This window comes from Epinephelus lanceolatus, chromosome 19 (assembly GCF_041903045.1).
Source record: "Epinephelus lanceolatus isolate andai-2023 chromosome 19, ASM4190304v1, whole genome shotgun sequence".
In the NCBI taxonomy this organism is placed as follows: domain Eukaryota; kingdom Metazoa; phylum Chordata; class Actinopteri; order Perciformes; family Serranidae; genus Epinephelus; species Epinephelus lanceolatus.
In genome coordinates this window covers 31522177-31549949 of record NC_135752.1, presented here as the reverse complement: position 1 = coordinate 31549949, position 27773 = coordinate 31522177, and the positions used below count along the sequence as shown (strand labels likewise).

At 39.6% G+C, this 27773-nt stretch overlaps 2 protein-coding genes across 7 annotated transcripts in view; one reads left to right on the top strand and one right to left on the bottom strand.

Moving 5' to 3' along the window:
* The window catches only part of vav2 (vav 2 guanine nucleotide exchange factor), a 280761-nt gene extending 257070 nt beyond the window's left edge, over positions 1–23691 (top strand). For 4 of the 6 annotated variants that reach the window (XM_033647505.2, XM_078162254.1, XM_078162255.1 and 1 more), the window contains 9 exons: positions 343–470; positions 2656–2727; positions 2907–2968; positions 5324–5440; positions 6029–6116; positions 6234–6357; positions 10875–10961; positions 11360–11514; positions 21293–23691. In XM_033647505.2, the coding sequence (XP_033503396.1) occupies positions 343–470; positions 2656–2727; positions 2907–2968; positions 5324–5440; positions 6029–6116; positions 6234–6357; positions 10875–10961; positions 11360–11514; positions 21293–21340 (881 nt within the window). In that variant the 3' untranslated portion in view covers positions 21341–23691. The remainder of the gene's footprint in view (positions 1–342; positions 471–2655; positions 2728–2906; positions 2969–5323; positions 5441–6028; positions 6117–6233; positions 6358–10874; positions 10962–11359; positions 11515–21292) is intronic. The other 2 variants (XM_033647509.2, XM_078162256.1) reach the window with 1 other exon arrangement.
* Positions 23692–23820: 129 nt separating this feature from the next.
* The window catches only part of vsig8a (V-set and immunoglobulin domain containing 8a), a 29588-nt gene continuing 25635 nt past the window's right edge, over positions 23821–27773 (bottom strand). Inside the window, exon 7 of the mRNA XM_033647518.2 lies at positions 23821–26362. Coding sequence (XP_033503409.1) covers positions 26146–26362 — 217 coding nt within the window. The 3' untranslated portion in view covers positions 23821–26145. The remainder of the gene's footprint in view (positions 26363–27773) is intronic.

Here is a 27773-nt window from a genome sequence, read left to right as displayed (position 1 = left end):
GGATGAGATATAGTTGAATTCCTTTGTAATTTCTGGCATGTTTGCCTCATAAGATACTTCAAAGTGGACAGAGGAAGGGGCACCATGCAGCCGAGATGCTGAACCTGATCTGAACCCAGGATGTTGTGGTTGTATTGTGTGTATCTTAGATCACTGCATCACTCAGATGTCTATGCAAAAACAGGCCTGCCTTTATCAGCCTCAATCACTATGTGAAACCTAAGAGGGAAGTGCAAACCACAGTGAGCAGCACGCAAAGCTCTTTGATCCCATGTAGACAGCCAGTTGCCCCACTCGCCTCCACAGTATTGATACTCACTGTAAACATTTAACTGTCTCCAGGTCCCAAGATGGTGGCAGTGAGGAACTACCATGGCACACCGGCACCTCCAGGGAAGACACCGCTCTGTTTTCAAACTGGGGATTTTATTGAGCTGCTGAAGGGTGACCCTGACACCTCATGGTGGGAGGTACAGCAGTCACTTACATCTATCTGAAACCAGGGCTGCCCCAGACTAAGAGTTTTCCTAGTCAACCAATAGTTGTCATTTAGGGCCATTAGTCGACTGGTCGCCTGCATGTTTACGATATTAGTTTAATTATTAAATGATCCCACACTTTGGATTTCCTGCCCATCATGGCGCCATGGTGGAATAACCACAGGTACCAGCCCTGGAAATTAACCTGACTCCTGTCTGACTGCTGAGCGTGGACACTTCCTGTGTCTGTCCTTTCAAATTAAATTCCCACATGGTCCAGTCATATAGGTTTTGATTTATATTGACAAGGCGCAGCTCCTAATAGAGTATCAAGTATGTTTTTGTTTTTCCTGCAACTAAGCGGCCAATGAAATCTTGCTGACTAATGAACTTTCTGGTCAACTCATGTTTGGCATTGATTTGAAATGAATCAATGACTATTAAGTTAAAGTGCTTTAAAGAGTATTTATTGCCTCTGGCTCCGATCAGCATTGACAGAAACACAACATCTGGATGAACACACTACGTACCACCACAAAATACCATCTGTCTCTGCCTGAGGAGCACTCAAACATCAACGCCAAAAAATATTCTACAATCTGGCTTCCTTATCACCATTTACATCACCAATTTCCCTTGTCCAAAATGTTTGTAAGCATGGGCCAATGTTTCTCCCATCAAGTCTGTTATTATAGATCACAACTTTTCTGTGGGAAGTGGCGTATGCCTCTTTCAGGCCTCATTTTGTGTGTACGCAATGTTTAGAAACGAGAGCCCTGGTCTGCTGGTGATAGGAAAGTAGTGTGTAGCCCATTTTAAGCAGGTTTAAAAAACCTGCATTCACACGCTAATTTGGGTGGTAAAGCGGTATAGGGACCACAGGCGGGTTAGGGGGTTTATATGTAGCAACGTCATCATGCAGAAACCGACATCTGGTCACCTGGGAGACGTTTTCGACGACCTCTGAAAATAGTATCTCGGTGATAAAACATAACATATTTTCAACCAGAATGTAAATGTTTAAATTTGAATATCTAAGGAGTACTGCTGGGATGCTTGGGGAAAAAAAAGTAAAAATAATGGACCTGCCCTTTAAGACAATACATTTCAATCAGGAGAGACTCGTTCTGAGAGAAAAGAATATTTATTCACATGTGCATATAAGTATGAGAAATGTGAAAAGCCTTAGGCGATTAGACCCCAATGTGATGTCATCTATTCCGGAAGGGTGGTAATGACAAAGCAGATTAGGGATCTGCCCCATGGAGTCTAGACGCTGGTGGTGGTGATGAGATGAGATGAAGAGGGAGCTGAGGATCTTGATGTGAGGAGTGGGCTTTTGATGAGCTCTGGATCAGGTGACTGGAGGTGAACAGGGTGGAGGAGGGCACGATGATTCCATCTGATTGTGATATTGAGTAGAAATGAAAAAAAAAAAAAAAACCTCTCAGCAAACAGTGCTCACTTGGGCACCAGCTTACTTATCCATGGAAGTTCATTTTTATTCAAGTCGTGCCGCCTTCTGACACCTGTCCACACTCTAAATACTAATATTAGCAGACACTACTGAGACAGTCAAGTCAAGTCAAGTCATCCTTCAGATTTCTTAGAGCAAGACTTCAATACATCTTTACCTTAAATCCTAAGTTGAACATCAGTGAAGCTGCAGACCTGGAGGATCTTCCCCAGTAAATTAGGCTGGCTGACAGGAGCTGTAACACTGCTGGCTCTGGGCACTTTTGACACTCCTGCTGAATCACTGAGTCTTATACAATTCACCAGGCGAGCTTTTCCCAAAGTGTCTCTGGGCAACTCTCTGAAGCCATTAATTTAAACTCACCTATGAGGTTATCTCTCCACAGCATGACAGTTTAATCTCTCCATGCTATATCAATGGGTGTGTTGAGCCTAAAATCAATTGCTTCAGGTAGCAGACAGTGAGGGCGTTTCAACTTCTGTCTGACGCTGATGGGTGAACCTGACCGATGTGCTCATTTCATTGTGGCTGCAACACCTGGCATCACTGTATAATGTGATGTGTAGTGGATGTGATGTGTAGTGAGTATGAGTCAGTAGACCTTCTGTATGAGAATCTTTTAATGCATTTGTTTGCCTTTTCACTGCCTCAGTATTTGAAGTGTAATACAAATAAACTTTCATTGTCTTTTTCTCGCAGGGAAAGCTGATACAAACACAAAAGAGCGGCTTCTTTCCCAGTTCATGTGTAAAACCATGTTTGGACCCAAAGGTAAGTCAGTCGTATACATGTACAATAGGTATACAAATGAAGAGAATCTTCAGTGTGTGATTTCTGAGGGCCTTCCTTTAACTACCTGTGTGGGACAAACATATAAATAATCTACTTCTGCTCCTTGTTTTTTTCTGGTTATAAGTTATTTAATGTGTGGTTGTTTTTATTTATTACAGCCCTTCCAGTCGTTATCAAGCCGGCAGTCCTCGAGAGAATCAGACTACTATGGATATCCTTGGTAAAACCCTTAATTTCTGAAGATTGGTGATTTATGATTAGTTCATCCTCATGTACACAATATACTGCCATTAACCTGAGGTCACTATCCTTTAATTAATGCAGATACATACTGCTCAAAAAAAAATAAGGGAACACTTAAATCACACCTCAGATCTTGATGAATATAATTCATGTTGAAAAGCTTTACTGATGTTCATTATATAATGTATTGAGAGCAAAATTACGTAACAACGGTCAATGGAAACCAAAATCAGCAACCCACTGAGGGCTGGATTCAAAGTCACACTACAAATCAAAGTGAAAATATAAAAATGATCCCAACATGTCTGTATGCACTCCTGACAACATCTGGGCATGCTCCTGATGAGTTGGTGGATGGTGTCCTGGGGGATCTCCTCACAGACCTAGATCATGGCATCAGTGAGCTCCTGGACAGTCTGTGGTGGCACTTGGCAGCATCGGATGCACTGATACATAAGGTCCCTTAGGTTGTCAGTTATATTTAGGTCAGGGGAATGAGAGGGCCAGTCAATGGCATCAATGCCTTCGTCATCCAGGAACTGCCTACACACTCTGGCCACAGAGTGCACCAGGAGGAACCCATGGCCCACCGCACCAGGAGGATCCCATGGCCCATCGCACCAGGAGGAACCCAGGGCCCACTGCACCAGGAGGAACCCATGGCCCACCGCACCAGGAGGAACCCATGGCCCACCGCACCAGGAGGAACCCAGGGCCCACTGTACCAGGAGGAACCCAGGGCCCACTGCACCAGGAGGAACCCAGGGCCCACCGCACCAGGAGGAACCCATGGCCCACCGCACCAGGAGGAACCCAGGGCCCACCGCACCAGGAGGAACCCAGGGCCCACTGCACCAGGAGGAACCCAGGGCCCACTGTACCAGGAAGAACCCAGAGCCCACTGCACAAGGAGGAACCCAGGGCCCACCGTACCAGGAAGAACCCAGAGCCCACTGCACCAGGAGGAACCCAGGGCCCACCGCACCAGGAGGAACCCAGGGCCCACTGCACCAGGAGGAACCCAGGGCCCACCGCACCAGGAGGAACCCAGGGCCCACTGCACCAGGAGGAACCCAGGGCCCACTGTACCAGGAAGAACCCAGAGCCCACTGCACAAGGAGGAACCCAGGGCCCACCGTACCAGGAAGAACCCAGGGCCCACTGCACCAGGAGGAACCCAGGGCCCGCTGCACCAGCGTAAGGTCTGACGATCGCTCTGAGGATTTCATCCTGGTACCTAATGGCAGTCAGAGTTCTGTTGGCTATGACATGGAGATCTGTGCGACCCTCCAAGGATATGCCTCCTCAGACCATCACTGACCCACTGCCAAACAGCTCATGCTGAATGATGTTACAGGCAGCATAATGCTCATCATGGCGTCTCCAGACTCTTTCACGCCTGTCACATGTGCTCTGTGTGAACCTGCTCTCATCTGTGAAGAGAACGGGGCACCAGTGGCAGAACTGTCAATTCTGGTGTTCTCTGGTAAATGTATATGGAGCTGCACAGTGCTGGCCTGTGAATACAGGTTCCACTAGAGGACGCCAGGCCCTCATGCCACCCTCATGGAGTCTGTTTCTGACAGTTGGGTCAGAAACATGCACACCAGTAGCTTGTTGGAGGTCATTTTGTAGGGCTCTGGCAGTGCTCCTCCTGTTTCTCCTCACACAAAGGAGCAGATACCGGTCCTGCTGCTGGGTTGATGCCCTTCTACGGCCCTGCCCAGCTCTCCTCATGTAACGACCGGTCTCCTGGTACCGGTCTCCTGGTATCTCCGCCATGCTCTTGAGACTATGCTGGGAGACACAGCAAACCTTACGGATGTACCATCCTGGAGGAACTGGACTACCTGTGCAACCTGATTGGGCTGCAGGTACCTCATGCTACCAGTAGTGACAGGGACATGTGTATAACACAAAACTAGAGAGGAATCAGCCAGGACGGATAAGGAGTCAACCAAAAGCCATTTCCTTTTTGAAGGTTGTCTTGCTTTTGCCTCTCCAGTGCACCTGGAGTGCACTCTTTCATTTGCAGGTGAAACTGATTCACAATCACTTGTGCTTCCAAAATGGACAGATCGATATCCCTGAAGTTTTAAGACCATCAAGTGTTCCCTTAATTTTTTTTTAGCAGTGTATTAATATTAATACAAGTAGACTGTTCAGTTCATGCACCAGTTCAGTTTAAAGCAAACTCCAAACATAACCACATCAAAAGATTAATTACTACATGGCTGTTTGACATCAATGACTTGTAAAGCCTTCACCATGTCATTTGATTATGTAACTTTGTATTTGGTGGTGATGACATTTATTCTCTGCTCCTCTGTAGGTTTGCAGGGAACATGGAGCGCCAGCAGGCCGATAACCTTTTAAAATCCCACAGCAGTGGGACCTACCTTATCAGAGAGAGGACAGCTGAGGCAGAGCGGTTTGCCATCAGCATCAAGTGAGTATTTCACATCTTACAGGAGAGGGAAAATCTCAGAGGAAGGGTTTTATCTGCATCTCATGGGAAATAGAAATTCTCAAGGGATGCCCCAGTCAGCTTTTTCCCGAGCATCTTTTCGCTCCAGCTAATTACCACTTGGTAATTGTTTTTTTTTTCTTTTTTAATCCACTTTTTCTGTGTGTATTTCCTCTGAGAAAATGCATCACGAAGACAAATGTGTGAGCTCTTAGTGAAGCTGTCATACAGTGATGTACTTGGAGAAATGCTTTTGCACATTTGTCTTCAAGTCTTTAAGACAGGTGCAGAGGGGCTGTGGGGACCAGCCTTTAGACAAATAATTAAATAAGTCCCACAGTCGCCCTCAGCTTGTGAAAATTACTTTATTTTGGTCTGTTAGTCCTTCAGCTGTACAACAAAATATTTCATGTTGACAGGAGCTGAACCCCAGAGGCACATGTGTGTGAAAGCATAGCAATATGAAACTGTAACAGAAAATGTTTGTAGATAAAGTTTTAAGGCAAATTTTATAAATAACAATCATAGCCATGTCTTTTGATGTTGTCTCTGTGATGTTTGGTTTGACAGATTCAATGATGAAGTAAAACACATCAAAGTCATTGAAAAAGACAGCTGGATTCACATCACTGAGGCCAAGAAGTTTGAGAGTCTTTTGGTGAGTCATATAGTTTGACTAGCAACATGAAATACCCACAGTGTCTTGATGTCAGTGTGAAAGACAGAAATCAGTTTGTCACATTTTCTAACCCCTCTGTACTGTGTTTTATAACAGGAGCTGGTGGAGTACTATCAGGCCCATTCACTGAAAGAAAGCTTCAAGTTGTTAGATACCACATTGCGATACCCCTACAAGTCGAGAGAACGCTCGCTAACACGGGCCAGTACACGCTCACCAGGTAAGCCTTCTGAATGTCCCTTTATTGTAACACCTTACTTTAATTTTGTGCAGTTAGCCTGAGCTGTGGACACAAAAGCCCCGTTTCCACCGAGCAGTACAGTACAGTTCAGTTCGGTTCGGTTTTTGTCTGTTTCCACTGTGAAAAGTTGTGGATGGTACCAATGGAACCGTTTTGTACCGTTCCCATGTTTGGTCCACCCTCTGTTGGGGTACCTAGCACACAGATCTGGTACTAAAAGGTGGAGCTGTGAACACTGCAGTCCGTTGATTGGTCAATAGAGGACGGTCACTCTGCTAAACCCCTGAGCTTGCCTGAGAAAAACTAAATGCACAAACTTGTATTTTTAAATATCTGATGGAGACAGACTCTCACCACAGCCTGTTTTATTTTGTTGTGAGAATGTCAGCGTGCAACCCTGTTCTGTGCACGATAAACGAGGTGCAGACGACAGTGAGTGCTGGATGGAGTAGTGAGAGACAACAACTTCGCCCACATTTAAGAAGTTTGCGGCGGAAACGCTAGGGTCTAGGTACCATGTCTAAAGGGTTACTTTTGGCTCCAAAGGTACCATACTGAAAGTTTTTGGTGGAAACGGGGCTAAAGTAACAATGGAATGACTTTTAAATATCAGCCAATACCAGAACACAGCCTGACTGTAATAAATACTGCTGCATACTCACACTGCTGCATGCAGCACAATCTGCAACTACAACTAATATAATTTTCCAAAATAATGAGGGACTAGGTAAATTCAACAGACAAATGACAATCAGTAAGCATTTTGGCAGAGAAAACTTGACCATAGATGAAAGTATCATCAGGTATCAAGACAGAGTCCGCTTTCCATGTTTGGTTGTTACCTTGTTAATGCAATTTTGTTTCATGAACAATACCCATATTTGGTATTACTCACCAAAACACATTTTGTGTGTGTCCCCCTGAGGTCGAACTAACTTGTTGAATGAATTTCTTTCCTCATATGACATTTGAAAACCAGATTTTTAAAAGTATTGTAAATCCAGTATTGTTTCCAGTCTTCTTCCTGTCTGTCTTTGCTGTCGCATTGCTGGGCATCTTTGCATGTTACTGCCACCTGCTGATCAGTGGAGCACATGGGAGACGTTTTACTTGTTGGGTTTCTCTCAACAGAAATCTATTCATTTTAACCCAAACCACAACTGTTTTTCCCAACCTCAAACAAGAGTTCCCTTTCTGGTCAAAAGCCCTCAAGGAAAATCTCTCCCAGCTACATCAGTGGAATAGTGTGACTTGGCAGGACTGTGCATGTTCGATAAATAAAAACCAGGACCCACTCGTAGAAAGACAGCTCTATCGCTCTACAGGAGATCTAAAACTCTATAGGGAACCATTTACATTTACCATTCTGTTATTGAGTTGAGGACATAGAGGCCTTAGTCTGTTAATAATAACTGTGTCAGAATAAGAGTTAATATGTGGACTGACAGTGGAGATAAAGTGACTGAAAGGCTTGTCTGTCTGGTAGGGTTAGAAATAAGTCACAATTCAAGTCATGAATGCACTGTGTTCAGATATTTTTAGAAGTTTTTGGCCCAAATGTCAACACACCCGACCCCTCTGTCCAGTCTTAGAAGTCGTAGCCATTAGGTGGCAGCCCCATATTGTCTCTTCAGTCTGTACCAGATCAGATGCCTGGTACTCACCAGCTTTCTGGCTTGGGCTCCAACAGAGCCATCCTATTCTGAGTAATTCTTCTGGGTTTCTGATTTCTGAGCCCTTATGGTGTGACATTGGGAAGAAGCTACTTCAGACAATGGATAGAAGTGGACAAAATGAGTTTCCTTTGCAGCGTGCTTGCACTCTCTCCTAGAGAGATAAAGGAGGAGCTCAGAGGTTTGAAAGAAACTCTTAGCTAAATTGCTCCTTCTTTACTTCAAAAGTCATTTGAGTTTGTCCAATGGGCATCTCTTTCAGATGACTCCTGGATATATCACTGTGTTTAAGGCATGGCCACTAGAGAGGAGTCCACTGGGCAGACCCAGAACAGGCTGGAGGAATTACATATCATATCTCTGGCCTTGGAATACCTTGGATTAACCCCAGGAAAAACTGGAAGGGAGAAAATCGAAAGCCCTTCCCTGGTTAGCCCGCTGCTATTGTGAGCTGGATCTGGATAAGCAGTAATAAATGGATGGAAGCGTGTCTGGCGAATAGCACATAGTGTGTGTCAACTATATCTGCCTACGTCTATGAATGATTATGATAGAACTAATTTGACTCTGACAAGACGTTATAATGTGCAGGTCCATCTTACACATTTAATCTCTCGCCATCTTGGCTGCAAAAATAGCAAGAAAGAGTAGAATAAATGAGACAAACTACCTCCCACTCTGTTTGTCTTCATTGGCGCTCCCTTCCTTGCCAGGCCGGTGACTCTCCTGACTCATACAGAGAGATATGGAGGAAGCCCAGAGGGGAACAGGGCAGAAAAAGAGACAAGCAGTGTGGAATAGATGAAGAGAGAAAGACAAAAAGGAAGAGTTTGTCAGCTAACTCAGACTCTTGTGGACTGGGTGTCTGAGATGGCAGCCCTATCTGTCCATTAGACTCTATCAATACTGGCTCTGCCTTTGCACCGGCTGCTGGCTCCTACATTGGTCTGCCTTTGTTTGATCTGTAGGAAGGACTGGCCACTACGGCAGGATTGTGTCCTTCCTGTATTGGCTAAATTTGGAAATGAATGGAGATAACTGAGTCTGTGCTGCTGCTGCTGCTGCTGCTGATGTGCTCTCGCTTCTCTCTTTGATTTCAAGCATATATTTTTGTGTTTTTGTGGATGCAGACGTGCCGTACCCCGCAGGTATGCATGGAAACAGTGATGGGATTAGGGTGCATTTATGATGGGGAAGGAAAAAGCCGTGGTCGATCACATCCACTTCTCTCATTCCCGTTAAAAGCTATGCTCTCTGCACCATTATGTCCTGACAGTTGTGTAATGGAGGCCAGATAAACATCATCTGGGAGGCTGAACAGTGTTGTGCTGCTGTGCAGCAGGCGAAATATGCTGCAAAGAGCAGATGGTGTCACATTTTAATTCATGTTTAATACTAAAAATCAGATGGACCTCATGTTGTCTGTTGGTGATGTGGCACAAATAGTCACCATTAAAAATAATGAATTTAAAATTAAAATGGGTTTTAGTTGGTTGGTTTTATTTTATTTTCCTTAAATGATTATTAGGGTTGGGAATTTGCCCATCCATGTGTTTTGTGGACCTGGACGAGGCTTATGACCATGTCCCCCGGGGAATCCTGTGCAGTGTACTGCAGGATTGTGGGGTACTGGGGTCATTGCTGCGAGCCATCCGGTCTTTACAGTACAAAGGAGAAGCTGTGTCGGTATACAAAGACAAAGATGTTTTCGATGGGTTGTCAGGGTTGTCCTTTGACAGGACGAGTGTCTGATTTGGTGACCCCAGAATTGCTCTTTGCTATTTGCAGACAACATGGTTCTGTTGGCTTCATCAGACCGTGACCCCCAGCACACACTGAAGTGGTTTGAGTGTGAAGCAGTGGAGATGAGAGTCACTACCTTCAAGTATGAGGCTATGGTTCTCTGCCAGTAAACAGTGGGCCACTCCATCTAGGTTGAGAGTAAGTTACTGTCCCAAGTGAAGGAGCTCCACTTCTTGGGGTGTTGTTCCTGAGTAAGGATAAAGTAGAGCATGGGACGGACAAGCAGATTAGTGCAGTGCAGGCAGGGATACTGGTGTTGTACTGGACCATTGTGGTGAAAAGAGGGCTGAGCCAAAGGCACATGCCTATTGTCATCAGTTTTGGGTAGTGACGAAATCTAGGGCTGCCCCCTAATAGTCGACCAAATGTTTATCAACCAGAAAGGTAAATTAATATCGTAAACATGCAGGCGACTAGTGGACTAATGGCCCTAAATGACACCTATTGGTCTACTACAGAAATTCCTAGTCGGGGGCAGCCCTAGTAAAATCAGATACAAGCAGCCAAAATTAGTAACACCACAAGAACTGGAACTCCTTCACTTCTTCCACGTGGTGGCTTTGTGCAGCCTTAGAGAGAGTGCTAGGAGCTCAGAAATCTGCAGGGAACTCAAAATAGAACAGCTGCTCCCCAGTGTCTAAAGGGGCCAGATCAGGTGGTTTGGGAGAGTAGGAGATTCAGGGGTAGACCAAGAATACAAGAAAGGGATTATACATCTCATTTGACCTAGGAATGTCACAGGATTCCCTAAGAGAAGGTGGAAAATGTATCTGGTGAGAGACATATCTAATACCTTGCCTGGCCTGACACCACCATGACCTAGGTTTTTATCTGTCTCAACACTGTCACACAGTCAAATCATGACCCCAAAATGATCAAGATTAAAGATCATAAAAACAGAACCCATCTTTAAGAGACAGACAACTTCTATGCACTACTTTTTAAACTCTGCTTGTCTGGCGCTCTGCATGCACACTCCTCAAACAGCTTCATTTCCTCCTCTTTCTCTTCTCCTCTCAGCAGCCACCTGCGCCTCCTACAACTTCTCCTTCCTCAGTCCGCAGGGCCTCAACTTCTCCTCTCAGAGCTCAGCTCCCTTTTGGTCAGGTACTCTTTTTTCCTTGTCTTTTCTTGCTCCTGTTGTCCTCCTGCACCTCATAACTAATTTCATAATGAGCCTCTGTGCTCTCAACCTCATCACTTCGTCTTTGTGGCGCTCTTTTCATTAGCGAGAGCATACAACATGCATCTTCCCGGGATCACATTCCCTCATTAAATCATGAAAAGAAAACCAATTTCCTCTCCCATGATGAAACAACCTGTCCTTTCCCATCGTGCTCATTTGTCATTGTGAGTACAGTGTGTCATGCTGAACACTGAACTGACCATCTTTCTTCTGAACATTCCTCACGTCTAATTATTCCCACCACGTCTAGTATGACCGTTCTTCTCTGTTAAGTTCTTCTAATGTAAATACCCTGAGTTCCCATTGTTTCAATTTTCAGTGTTTACGCCTCGGGTGGTCAGTACAGCAGTGGCCAGGTATAACTTTGCAGCACGAGACATGAGAGAGCTGTCACTGCGAGAAGGAGACATCGTTAAAATCTACAGCAAGATCGGCGGGGACCAGGGCTGGTGGAAAGGAGAAGCCAATGGACGAGTGAGTAAATCATCAAAGTCTGTTCCTTTATGGATGGTAAAAGTGATTCAAAAGCCTACGTAGAAAGAGAACATTCTGGGTGCAGACTTTTGTTTTTGATGCCATGACATACTATGACTTTTCATGGCATTTTTATGATTACTGTCTCAACATTTCTGTGACTATTTTTATGACATACTACACTATTACTTGTTTTATAACTCCTCTTTAAGACCTACAATATTGTCATTTTAATGACAAACTGTACTATGTTCTGTTCTGTTTTGTTTACATACTATATTGTGAAATTTTTAAGACATGCTATGGCTCTTTTTCATTTTTTTTTTTTCATTCTATATTATGTCTTTTTCAATACATTTTCATGACATGCTAAACCATAACTTTTTTATCCCCTATTTCACATACTATCCTATGTTATTTTAACATTCGATGCTATGACTTTTTTAAAAATACATTTTTGGACATTTTTTATGACTTATACTTCACTATGAAATGTTTAAAACCTAACATATTTTTCAAGACATACTACACTGACATTTTTATTATGTTTTCATGACATACTGTAGACATTTTTATGAAATACTATGCTATGAATTTATATAATATGACTTTTTTTTTACTATGTACTACACTGACATTTTTATGGTAGATTAATTGCACAGTATAGTGTGACATTTTTATGACATTTAAATGACATTTTATGACTTTCACTTTCCACTTTTTTCCATTTTGATGACATTCTATATTATAACTTTCTTTCACTTCATTTTGATGACATACTATACTAGGACTTTTCTTCATGATTTGGGACATACTATACTATGACTTTTTGTGCATGATTTGGGACGACATACTATACTATGACTTTTTGTGCATGATTTTGGACAACATACTATACTATGACTTTTTGTGCATGATTTTTGACGACATACTATACTATGACTTTTTTTTTGCATGATTTTGGACGACATACTATACTATGACTTTTTTTCATGTTTTGGGACGACATACTATACTATGACTTTTTTTCATCATTTGGGACGACATACTATACTATGACTTTTTTTCATAGTTTTGGACGACATACTACTATGACTTTTTTCATGGTTTTGGACAACATACTATACTATGACTTTTTGTTTTGCATGATTTGAGACGACATACTATACTATGACTTTTTGTGCATGATTTGGGAAGACATACTATACTATGACTTTTTGTGCATGATTTTGGACAACATACTATACTATGACTTTTTTTCATCATTTGGGACGACATACTACTATGACTTTTTTCATGGTTTTGGACGACATACTATACTATGACTTTTTTTCATCATTTGGGACGACATACTACTATGACTTTTTCATGGTTTTGGACAACATACTATACTATGACTTTTTTTTGCATGATTTTGGACGACATACTATACTATGACTTTTTTTCATGTTTTGGACGACATACTATACTATGACTTTTTTTCATCATTTTGGACGACATACTATACTATGACTTTTTTGCATGATTTGAGACAACATACTATACTATGACCTTTTTTCATGATTTTGGACGACATACTATGACTTTCTTGCATGATTTGAGACGACATACTATACTATGACTTTTTTGCATGATTTGAGACGACATACTATACTATGACTTTTTTCATGATTTGGTACGACATACTATACTATGACCTTTTTTCATGATTTTGGACGACATACTATGACTTTCTTGCATGATTTGAGACGACATACTATACTATGACTTTTGCATGATTTGAGACGACATACTATACTATGACTTTTTTGCATGATTTGAGACGACATACTATACTATGACTTTTTTGCATGATTTGAGACGATATACTATACTATGACTTTTTTTCATGATTTGGGACGACATGCTATACTACGACTTTTTTTCATCATTTTGGACGACATACTATACTATGACTTTTTTTCATGGTTTTGGACGACATACTATACTATGACTTTTTTTATGATTTGGTACGACATACTATACTATGACCTTTTTTCATGATTTTGGACGACATACTATACTATGACTTTCTTGCATGATTTGAGACGACATACTATACTATGACTTTTTTGCATGATTTGAGACGATATACTATACTATGACTTTTTTTCATGATTTGGGACGACATGCTATACTACGACTTTTTTTCATCATTTTGGACGACATACTATACTATGACTTTTTTTCATGGTTTTGGACGACATACTATACTATGACTTTTTTTATGATTTGGTACGACATACTATACTATGACCTTTTTTCATGATTTTGGACGACATACTATACTATGACTTTCTTGCATGATTTGAGACGACATACTATACTATGACTTTTTTGCATGATTTGAGACGACATACTATACTATGACTTTTTTTCATGATTTGGGACGACATGCTATACTACGACTTTTTTTCATCATTTTGGACGACATACTATACTATGACTTTTTTCATGATTTGAGACGACATACTATACTATGACTTTTTTTCATGGTTTTGGACGACACAATATCATATGACTTTTTTTGCATAATTTGAGATGACATACTATACTATGACTTTTTTCATGATTTGAGACGACATACTATACTATGACTTTTTTTTCATCATTTGGGACGACATGCTATACTATGACTTTTTTTCATGGTTTTGGACGACACAATATCCTATGACTTTTTTTGCATGATTTGAGACGCCATACTATACTATGACTTTTTGTGCATGATTTGGGACGACATACTATACTGTGACTTTTTGTGCATGATTTTTGACGACACACTATACTATGACGTTTTTTTTGCATGATTTTGGATGACATACTATACTATGACTTTTTTTCATTTTTTGGGACGACATACTATACTATGACTTTTTTTCATCATTTGGGACAACATACTATACTATGACTTTTTTTCAGGAGTTGGGACGACATACTATACTATGACTTTTTTCATGGTTTTGGACGACATACTATACTATGACTTTTTTCATCATATGGGACGACATACTATACTATGACTTTTTTTCATCATTTGGGACGACATACTACTATGACTTTTTTCATGGTTTTGGACAACATACTATACTATGACTTTTTTTCATCATTTGGGACGACATACTACTATGACTTTTTTCATGGTTTTGGACAACATACTATACTATGATTTTTTTTTTGCATGATTTTGGACGACATACTATACTATGACTTTTTTTCATGTTTTGGACGACATACTATACTATGACTTTTTTTCATCATTTTGGACGACATACTATACTATGACTTTTTTGCATGATTTGAGACGACATACTATACTATGACTTTTTTCATGATTTGGTACGACATACTATACTATGACCTTTTTTCATGATTTTGGACGACATACTATGACTTTCTTGCATGATTTGAGACGACATACTATACTATGACTTTTTTGCATGATTTGAGACGACATACTATACTATGACTTTTTTTCATGATTTGGGACGACATGCTATACTACGACTTTTCTTCATCATTTTGGACGACATACTATACTATGACTTTTTTTCATCATTTTGGACGACATACTATACTATGACTTTTTTTCATGGTTTTGGACGACATACTATACTATGACCTTTTTTCATGATTTTGGACGACATACTATACTATGACTTTCTTGCATGATTTGAGACGACATACTATACTATGACTTTTTTGCATGATTTGGGACGACATACTATACTATTACTTTTTTTCATGATTTGGGACGACATGCTATACTACGACTTTTTTTCATCATTTTGGACGACATACTATACTATGACTTTTTTCATCATTTTGGACGACATACTATACTATGACTTTTTTTCATGGTTTTGGACGACACAATATCCTGACTTTTTTTGCATGATTTGAGATGACATACTATACTATGACTTTTTTCATGATTTGAGACGACATACTATACTATGACTTTTTTTCATGACTTGGGACGACATGCTATACTACGACTTTTTTTCATCATTTTGGACGACATACTATACTATGACTTTTTTCATGATTTGAGACGACATACTATACTATGACTTTTTTTCATCATTTTGGACGACATACTATACTATGACTTTTTTTCATGGTTTTGGACGGCACAATATCCTATGACTTTTTTTGCATGATTTGAGATGACATACTATACTATGACTTTTTTCATGATTTGAGACGACATACTATACTATGACTTTTTTTTTCATGACTTGGGACGACATGCTATACTATGACTTTTTTTCATGATTTGGGATGACATACTATACTATGACTTTTTTTCATCATTTGGGACGACATACTATACTATGACTTTTTTGCATGATTTGAGACGACATACTATACTATGACTTTTTTTTCATCATTTGGGATGACATACTATACTATGACTTTTTTTCATGGTTTTGGACGACACAATATCCTATGACTTTTTTTGCATGATTTGAGACGCCATACTATACTATGACTTTTTGTGCATGATTTGGGACGACACACTATACTATGACGTTTTTTTTGCATGATTTTGGACGACATACTATACTATGACTTTTTTTCATTTTTTGGGACGACATACTATACTATGACTTTTTTTCATCATTTTGGAACGACATACTATACTATGACTTTTTTCATCATTTGGGACGACATACTATACTATGACTTTTTTTCAGGAGTTGGGACGACATACTATACTATGACTTTTTTCATGGTTTTGGACGACATACTATACTATGACTTTTTGTGCATGATTTTGGACAACATACTATACTATGACTTTTTTCATCATTTGGGACGACATACTACTATGACTTTTTTCATGGTTTTGGACGACATACTATGACTTTTTTTTTTGCATGATTTGAGACGACATACTATACTATGACTTTTTGTGCATGATTTGGGACGACATACTATACTATGACTTTTTTTCATGTTTTGGGACGACATACTATACTATGACTTTTTTTCATCATTTTGGACGACATACTATACTATGACTTTTTTCATCATTTGGGACGACATACTATACTATGACCTTTTTTCATCATTTTGGACGACATACTATACTATGACTTTTTTGCATGATTTGAGACGACATACTATACTATGACTTTTTTTCATGACTTGGGACGACATGCTATACTATGATTTTTTTTCATGATTTGGGACAACATACTATACTATGACTTTTTTTTGCATGATTTTGGACGACATACTATACTATGACTTTTTTGCATGATTTGAGACGACATACTATACTATGACTTTTTTTCATCATTTTGGACGACGTACTATACTATGACTTTTTTTCAGGAGTTGGGGCGACATACTATACTATGACTTTTTTGCATGATTTGAGACGACATACTATACTATGACTTTTTTTCATGACTTGGGACGACATGCTATACTATGATTTTTTTTCATGATTTGGGACAACATACTATACTATGACTTTTTTTTGCATGATTTTGGACGACATACTATACTATGACTTTTTTGCATGATTTGAGACGACATACTATACTATGACTTTTTTTCATCATTTTGGACGACACTATACTATGACTTGTTTTTCATGACTTGGGACGACATACTATACGATGACTTTTTTGCATGATTTGAGACGACATACTATACTATGACTTTTTTTCATCATTTTGGACGACATACTATACTATGACTTTTTTTCAGGAGTTGGGGCGACATACTATACTATGACTTTTTTCATCGTATGGGACGACATACTATACTATGACTTTTTTTCATCATTTGGGACGACATACTATACTATGACTTTTTTTCATCATTTTGGACGACGTACTATACTATGACTTTTTTGCATGATTTGAGACGACATACTATACTATGACTTTTTTGCATGATTTGAGACGACATGCTATACTATGACTTTTTTTCATCATTTTGGACGACATACTACTATGACTTTTTTCATGGTTTTGGACAACATACTATACTATGGCTTTTTTTTTGCATGATTTGAGACGACATACTATACTATGACTTTTTTTCAGGAGTTGGGGGGACATACTATACTATGACTTTTTTTCATGACTTGGGACGACATGCTATACTATGACTTTTTTTCAGGAGTTGGGACGACATACTATACCATGACTTTTTTTCATGGTTTTGGACGACATACTATACTATGATGTTTGGACTTGAATGTGCAAATTAAGGAATTACAAAGATCTGTTCATCATACTGAGCTACCTTTCTGCTACACATCCTGTGATCAATCTCATCCAGAAAAAAAGTTTACCTTCACCAGTTATCTGGTTTGGATTACATTAACACGTAAACAATAAAAAGACACATTAAAAAAATATTTTATTGCCAAGTCAGGAGCTGATAGTTGACTTTGGGAAAAAGTAGGGACCTTAATGTCAACAGGTCATCAGTGTAGAGGGTGAACAGCATCAAGTACTATGTTGTCCACGTCACTGGTGGCCTGACCTGGGTGTTGCATACTATTCCGCCTCAGATGCTTGAAGAAACTCCAGAGATATCCAGATATCCCCTCAAATACTGAGGAATCCTGATGGGGATCCTCCATATGGAAACAGGCCCCCCAATCATACACATATTTCTTATTGCACTCTTTTTATAATGCACAAACTAGAGGAACTGAATTAACTTAACATTTCACTGGAATTGTACCTTATACAATAACACATGACAAATACATTGACAGAAGACCACAGAAGATTATTCCAATCCAGACTGTGAAGATTTTTCTTCTTTTTTTTTTGTGACTTTGGGTCTGTGGCAACTCCTCTTTTCTCTGCCTAATATATTTTTTTTTAACAAAGGAGTCCCTCATTTAAAAATACTTTATATGTTTTTAATATTCAACATGAAACATAGCAGTTAATGATAGAAGAGATGAGCGAAGACGTTTCTTCAGGTGGTCTTATGATGTTCCTCTTCTTTCCAGATGTCATCTATTGACACTGCACATCTAAAAATGGCAAAGACAAGCACCTCTCTTAACGAGTATTCATTTTAGTTAGCCCCACTTGTGTGATGTGCTTGTGACTATACTATGACATTTTTTCATGGCTTGGGATTACATGCAAAAAAGTCATAGTATAGTATGTCGTCCAAAACCATGAAAAAAAGTCATAGTATAGTATGTCGTCCAAAATCATTAAAAAATGTCAAGACATATACTATATTTCATGACGTCTTTTCAGGTTTTGGACGACATACTATACTATGACTTTTTTTCCCTGAGTTTTGAGGAGATACCATAATTTAATTCCCTTTTCACTACATTTTTATGACATACTAAACTATGACTTTTTTTCGCGGCATTTTGATGACAAACGATACTATGACATTTCTATCATAGTTTTCATGACATACTATACTTTTTTACACTACATTTTTCAGACATACTATGACTTTTGTTTGTCATATTTTTTGTGGCATACTGTACTATGACTTTTTTACAGCATTTTATTGACATACAATACTACAGAATGATATTTTTGACGACATACTATGCTATGACTTTTATCAATGCATTTTCATGACATACCATCCTATGACTTTTTTCTTTTTAACCATTTTAAATGCTATGAGTTTTTAATAACTTAGACATATTTAAAACTATGAACTTTTAAGGGCATACTATACTATGGCAGTTTTTATTACATTTTTATGACATACTATACTATGACTTTTTTTATAACATATTTTACCATGGCATTTTTAATGAAAAACTATACTATGGATTTTAAACTGCAATTTTATCAGATACTATGCTATGATTTTTTTATGGCATACTGTACTATGACTTTTCATTTGTTATGTTTCCCTTGTAATCATCATATCCCACCTTCATCATCAAGGCAATTTCAGAGTGACCTTGACCTTCAACCACCAAATACCGACCAGTCTCATTCTTGTGAATGCTTCATCTCAAGAACACATTGAGGGAATTTCTTCAAAATTCGAGCAAACATTTACTTGGACTCAAGTATGAACTGATTAGATTCTGGTGATCAAAGGCAAGGTCAGTCTGGCCTTGCATCCCTCTCATTCTCATGAACTCAGTATTTTAAGAAGAACTTGAGGGAAATGTTCCCTTGCACCCAAGAAACAACTAATTAGAATTTGGTGGTCGAGTCAGTGTGACCTCACAAAATATGTTTTTGGCCACGACTCAAGAATTCATATGCCAATTATGACAAAATTTCACACAAATGTCTCATAGGATGACACAATGACATTTTATATCCAAAAGGTCAAGGGTCAACTTCAGTCAGCTCACTGTAACATCATTATGTTCTGCAAAAACATTTTCTGGCTATTTCTAAACATCATAAGTCAGTTACAGAAGGGGAGATGTTTGGTCCAATGCAGAATAGGTGACTCTAATCTTGGGTGCCTCCTACTATGATGACATACTATACTATGACTTTTTTTTTTTAAATAATTTTTTTGCTGTATGAATACCTATTAGATGATCTGGGTTGTTCATGATGGCCTCGAACATCTTCAGATGCACACTGAAGATGTTCGAGGCCATCATGAACAACCCAGATCGTCCACAACACCTTGATGGACCAAAAAAACTGTGGTGGACAGCTCCTCTCTCTTCGTTGTAGGACAGAGAGATACACAAGATCCTATATACCAACAGCAATCAGGCTTTATAATTCTTCGACATATAATAGATGAGCTGACAGATAATTGAATTTCCCCTTGGGGATGAATAAAGTTCTTATTCTTATTATGCTCTTTAAATACATATTGTGTTGTCACTATCTCTGTAGGTTCATTATTCACTTACTGTTCCAACAAGTAGGGGAGGTTGTTGTCTAGCAACAGCTGGAGTAGTATTTGAAGTAGCCTTCAAGTATTTTTTAGAACAGGGATGTTACAGCTCAGCTGTGCAGTTATCTGAAAATAATGTACATCTCCAGGAAAATTAGAGCAAGTGAGTCACCCTGGTCTAATACATTAATGCTGCCCATACAATGGATTCACTTTAGTGTTAGCAAATGTTTTGGTGCGTTCCAGGCAGGCTTTTGAACTCGTAAGTCACGACTTCAAGTCACGAGTTACGACTTTGTAGCGTTCCGAACATGGCGAACCGTTTGTTTGTGCTTCCCCATTATTGCTATCGCCAAAGGTACCTCCTTGCTTATTTGAGTGAAACGGAGGAGGATAGGGTCACAGATGCTAATAATAGCCTATAAAGGCTATTTTTTACGTTATCTGTGTGTTTGGAAACATATTTTGTATTGATTTATTCTTGCACTAGAAACCAGCTGTTAGAGCGGCTGCCAATAATGCGTTAACATTAGGGTTATTTTATGTCTATTTCTCACCATGTATTACCTGCATCAACACCGCATCCATAGGGCTGCCATTGTTGTTTAGGGGAGTAAGGTAATTGGTTTAGAGGGCTGTGTGACGTCAGAAACCGTAACTGGGAGTACATCGATCTGGTACGAGTTCACGAGTGGGAAGTTACGGGTTTGACTGCCGTTCCAGTGCACTTTCACGGGTTACAGGTTGTGAAAACACGAGTTACGGGTTGCCTGGAACGCACCATTAGTCTTCATGCATGTATAGCTAAGTTGGATGTAAAATGGAGTCTAAATGAACTCAATTAACATCCCTTGTTTACATGTACACATTATAAAGCTCTGATAATTACTTTCTTATGTTTCAGATTGGATGGTTTCCCTCAACATACGTGGATGAAGAAGGAGTGCAGTAAGGCTTGGATGTTCGCTGGCGTGGCTCCCTTTAAATCAGGAACCATCTTCTATCTACTGTTCTCAGAGAAAATTACTCACTCTCTTTCTCCAGGAAAATAACACAAGGAAAAAAACAGAACTTTTTTTGTTGTTGTTTTTGCTGGATACTCATTTTTCAGCGAGTGTTTCTACCCCGTTTCTCTATCTTCAATTATGCATCAGCTTTGCTTTTGTTTGTATTTTATTTTTAGCAGGATGTCCTGTTTAATTTCTGTACAGGAAAGATGAAAAAATGGCTTGTTGTCTGTCAGCCTCTGTGTGCTCTGTAGAGGCTTTACTGAACTGAGGACACAGCAGAAACAGACTGTGGATAGCTTTACTTTGAAAAAAGCTCCCCTTTGTTGCAGGTCTATGCGAGTTGAAATAATTGTAAAGTATAGATAATTTATTGAATAGAGATTATTATCATTACTAATGATTATTGTGGGGGAGTTGATTTTAGCAGCAGCAATGAATCAGATGAGAAAAACTAAAAAAGAAAAAAAAAAGAAAAAGACAGATGCTGTGTTTTCATGTTGAGAGATTTTGCCTTAGTTGTCATGGTGATGCCTTGTGGGCTGACACCAGTGGAGGGAATCGACTTTGTTGACTGGTTTTACTTCTCCATGTATGCATGTGCCCATGTGCGGCCCACACAAACACACACACACACACACCCACAGACCAATGTACAGTACGGTGCCTTTGAAGAATGGTCGTTGCTTACTGAACCTCAACAGTAAAGAACATTGCCATCCCAAAAAAGACACATGAAGTCCACAGGGGACTGTGCTGAAGGAGGGGAGAGGCACTTATACTAAATACTGGAGACAGCTCGCCTTCTGAGCCCTCCAAAACAACATGGTGAAGCATTTAACTTATCCTAACAGGTGACTGGACGGACTCACAGAGACAGCCGGAGGGTTTTTAAAGCCAACAACAATCACATACACTGTCCACATCAGTCTTGGCGTCACGAGTCATTGGGTGCAAATCAGCTGGATGCAAAAGGGAAACATCAAGACATTCCACTGGACAACCACTTCACACTTTTAAATCTTGTGTATTTTTTTTTTTTTTTTTTTACACAGAATCAAGATTATTTTTTAGGATTTGAGAACTGGACAATTTATTATTTGAAGCCAAATTCAGCCATGTTTTAATGTCTGCATGGAGTTTGTTCAATTGTTATTATTTGTATTTGTACTTTGCCTTATTTTGACAGATGATCAGGTAATGGGATTTTTCCCCCCTTAATGTTTATCATTTTCCATGCGTGAAATTTGGTGCAGTGCAGACTGGTGAAAATTTAAACAGTGTCAGAAGATTTCTTTAATTCTGAAGGAAATGTATGTGCTAATTAACATGAATCGACAGAAGGAGCCCTTAATCATTCTGTGATTTTCTAGAGTTGTAGTGCTCAGTGTTTACATTTACGTCCAGTAATTTCCTAATGCCTTAAATATGGATTTACAGCCATTTAGACAGCAGTGTGTTGGCACAGAGCTTTCATCAGTTTTCTGTTGACCACAGATGCACCAAACGACTTTTTAATTCTAGTTATATAGATATTATGATGTTTACTGACCTTGTCAGCTCAGTCTACTTTGAAAGGATAGTTCAAATTGTGTTTACATTCAATTTGGTATACAGTATATTGACTAACTCTGTTTATATAGCCGTTAACCTTCATATCTTCCACCTCCACATGTTGATATGGCATTGATATATTGCTTGCTGCTTCCACTGAAACGTCTTTTCTTAGGTTTGAAAATGTCACGGTACACAAGAAGAAAGAAAACAAGAAATGTACTAGAAATGGAAATTATGGAAAGCAGCTGTTTTTATAGATTGAAGACTGAATTCATGCTAAAAGCAAAAAAAAAACAAACGTCATTAGAAGAATTTGAACTCACTCTCAAAGCATTCATATAGCCCACTGAGAAGTGAAGTGCAAACACTGAGCACGTCAGCTCTGGCTGGTTCACAAAGACTTATGGAGCAGAAGATGATGATATGTTTAGTTTCTAAACTTTTGACTGTCTATGATGTGTGTTATTGCAAAGGCTGACCGCCCCGAAAAACGCAAAGTCCTACCACTGTGTGAGGGGGACACACAGGAGGCCTCCATGTTGTCTAGACTGAGGGGTGGGGGGGATCTAGTCGCTGTTTATGTAGTGGACAAAATCCCATTGCATGTGGCTATTGATATAACAACTCCTGTCAATATGTCCTCAAAAAAATAAGTACTTAATCGTGTACATTTTTTTGAATGGTTGAGTATTTCCAAATAAGGTCTATCATGAAATAAATATTTCTCTCTTGGTTTAAATTTCAGACTGAATTGTTTTGTTGTATTTTTATTTTGTAAAGTGAGTTTTGGATGTTCCACTGCCAATAATAAAAACACCTGAACTCCCTCTTATAAAATTCAGGAAAACATTTATTTCAGTGTGCAGTTAAAAGTCAGAATAGATTAAATCACAATGTTTGTTCACAATAACATCCGGGTAGAAAACGCCTACGTCACCTATGTACAATTTAATGGCGCGGAGCATAAAAGAGTGGAGAAGGGTTTGGATTTCTTAGATTTCTATATGTTTAAAGACAGCTCTCAGCATGTGTTATTTCAAAGTGTATAGCGTAAAACTTAAATTATACGCCCAGTGTGGCGACACATTTTGACAAATACACACCTGTCTCAATTAGACACCTGTTCTACAAGTTTTGTTCTAACAGGATAAAGTGGTGTTGTATCGGTATGCTGATGGTATGCCTTAACTCACTGTCTCTGATGCGCTGTCTGTCAGAACTATATCAAATGAATGATTTAAAATTGATATACTATCTGAAGCAGTGGTTCCCAACTGGTGTAGACATGAGGTCATTAGTTCAAGGTCCATACAGGTTAATACACTGAGTGTCATACTTTGGTTTGCCCATGTTGTCGAGCTAGTTTGCTGTTTCTGTTAAGTAGCTGTTAGTCTCGCCACCAGACAATCAGAGATCTCCGCCTTCTGATAGTCTGGGGACACTCCTTTCTAAAGTGTGTTTAACACACTGGAGAAAACAGCCGGCAACAAAGCAACGCCTCTTGCATTTTTTAAAAGGACACGCCCTCCCGGAAATGGGCGCTCCCGCTTTTCTCATCCGCAAGGAAACAAACACACAGAGAGCTTGAAAATGGATGCCGAGAGATTTAACTCCGTTTTATCAAACGTGTGCTCAGTCCATAAGATTGTGGAAATGAAGGACGTACAGCGACTTTGTTTAAAACTTTTAATGCAGTCGGACTATGTTTACGAGCACAAGAGCTCAGTGAGCCACCGAAGGACCGCCCTGCGGATTTACTATTGGTTCTGCAACGTAGGAAGTTTTTTTAAACTCTGAAATTGTATCCGCCCATCTAAACACAAAATCAGGGAGAAAGTCATCAGTCTTTAGTTAAGCAAAGCGTCTAAGTAGCTGTGCGTTACTTACTCACTCTACAAACACAGGTTTGTGAGTCACTTGCGGTCCATTCAGAGTGGACCTGCGACCCACTTTTAGATTAAGACCAACCAGTTGGCAACCACTGATCTGAAACCTAAGTGGTTTGAATAAACAATTTGATCGTACTTCCCATCTTTGCTGTGCAACAGTTTTGTGTGAAAGGAAGTAAAGGCCTGTCCCAAATATAGACCCGCTGATTTCAGTGACTTAAGCAACTAGTCCAGGCTATTAATTTAAGTTTTACGGTACATCTAATTTATCTATAATGCATTAACGTTAGGTTGGAGACCTGGGCCCAATCCCATTTCTACCCCTCAAATCTTCCACTTGGTATTGAGTGCCCTCGTTTGGGGGAAGTGAGAAATATTAGGGTAGAAATCTTTCCCTAAGAAGTGAGACACCACTTCATGCAAATCGGCGTGACCGACGTGCAGGCATACGTCACGTGTAGTAGCGGCGCAAGGTACCGGCGTGTGCTCCGTTTATTCTTCTCCGTCTCATGAATCAACAGAGAAGAAACGCTGAAAACAGGAGGTGCCTACGACGTCTTCTAGTTCTGATTGATTTTGTTCAGGTAAGTCGATTTGTTTAATTTGTTTTGACTCTGCGTTCAACCGAGTTGCTGATGAGTTGACGCTAGATACATTCCGGTCATACAGTAACAAATTGTTTTCCAAAACTTGCTGAAGTTGCTGATTTCGCAAGGTGTTCTGGGAAATTTTATCTTCCACTTCGTTGAAAGTGTGGGTCGGGGCTCCCTTGGAATCTGCATAATGATGGATTTGGTTTTTAGACGACGTTAGCAAAGTAACATAGTAATACATAAAATAAGCACAGCAGGAACGTCACATAGGTTGGAGTTCTGTGTTTAACTATATCTATAAACGCTAGAGTTACGGCTGATAAATGACAACGGAAATAAACGGGGATGCCTATTTCACATATCGCCGCAATTCAAATTACTGCCAGTTCTCTACCCAGATGTTGTATTTGTCTATAATAAGTTCTAGCATAAAGTCTTTGTTATGACAGTATTCACATCCATGTTGAATGAAATGATAGTGTTGCATTATTTAACAATAAAAGAACTTCATAAGTGACTACGCTTATCTCAAAGTAATTATCACAAACAATGTTAAATTCACCAGCACAGTTTAGAATTCAATTAATTAGACTCATTGCAGACGCACACTGTTCCAAATTTCAATTTCACGTGTCCAAATGGTCTTCAAGGATCTATTGAACCATCACAATGACAGTTAAATGCGTCTCACTTCAGTTCTGTTGTTCACTCTCACACTGCGTATCCGTACTTGCTGTCATATTCCACTGGTGCATACTTGAGGGGTGTATGTCCATGGCTGTTGCTGGAGGGAGTGTGTGTGTATCCGTCACTTAAAGAGCTCACCTCGGCGCTGCCAACCGGACAGTAAGTAACCTGCGGGTGCTGACTGGCGCTCCTGCTCGTGTGGCGACTGACTGGGCGGCTCTCGGGAGGCGGAGCGTCCTCCCTGTGATATCAGGGCAGAACAGAGTAAGAAAAGCAACAAAGGGTTTTACAACAGAGGACATTATTTCAGCTCAGTCATTCGAATTCAAAGAATTATTGCTTGATTTGTTTCACGAGGGGAATGGCTTTGAAGACAACTACAAGCTGAGTTTCATAATATGAAATCAGAACTGTAAAACCCATTTAGGGAGCTTTGTGTGCAGCTGCAGTGACTGTCATGTACACATGATTTTTACTGGAATTGGCTCTGCTCATGCTTGTTAACAGGGCTGAGAAATCAGCCCTGTTAACAAGCATGAGCAGCATAATTGTATAACTGTTTAGCACCATTTGCTTTCGCCGTACACTCATGCTGCTGTTATTTCTGATAGATAATCACGTCTGTGTGCTTGAGTCCATTTCCCACACCACAGTGAAGGTACAGAATTTACTGTTAACAGTTGAGTAATGCTTCTCTGTAGGTGCAGAGCACAAGTCTTTGTTGTCATAGCCTGTTTGAAGGTCTTTCTCATGCACTCTCAGTGAATCTCTGCATCCACTGCTTCTCTTCAGCTGAAGGAGAAAAGTCACTCTGATGCTGGTTTCAACCAGCAAACACTGACAATAAGCATACAGTGCAATCTTTCCTCGTCAACAGCGGTGCCAACATTCAAGCTTAGAAGCTACTTTGCATTCTGTATTTATGTAACTTTGCAGTACCAGCTGGGATCTGCTCCTCTGTCAAAGGAAACACCCGCACAACTGATTGACTTTGGCGTTTTCTGCTCCTGTGGAGGACAACGACTCAGATTTCTGCTGGTAAAGGGAATAAATTTGCTTTTGATAAGCTGTAATGGAGAATAATATGCTTCAAGTCTTTGGGGCTGTGATTCTTGGGCGTGTAAGTGTTGCCATGCAACAAGAGAGGACTGCTGCGAACAGAAATGTTGACAGAACTAAACAGTAAATTAAACACCAATTAGGTATCTAATTTTAGGTTATTTCCATGGTTGTTTTGTTCTGACTGTGAAGTTCTTTGTCTTATCTTTTTCTTACTGCTGTGGCCTCATACTGTATTTCATTTTATTGTACTGTTTAGTAATTTGCAACCTGACAGGCAGTTTGTTTTCTAAGAAATGTTTTGGGAAGAACTACATTTGAAACATTTAATTCACTGCTTCAGGAGCAGCTTTAAAATCATTCTGTTCTAACTCATTCTGTCCCTGTGGATGGTACATAGATAATTACTTATTCAGAGCTCCTATAATTAATATTTTATAGTAATTACATATTGAATATTACTTGCTATATATTGAATATGTTAATTACTTCTGCAAAGCTGCACAATAATGAATATTTTGTTAATTACATCTTTAAGGCTGCTACATAATGAATATTTTTATTTCAACAATGGATCAAATGATTTTGTGTAA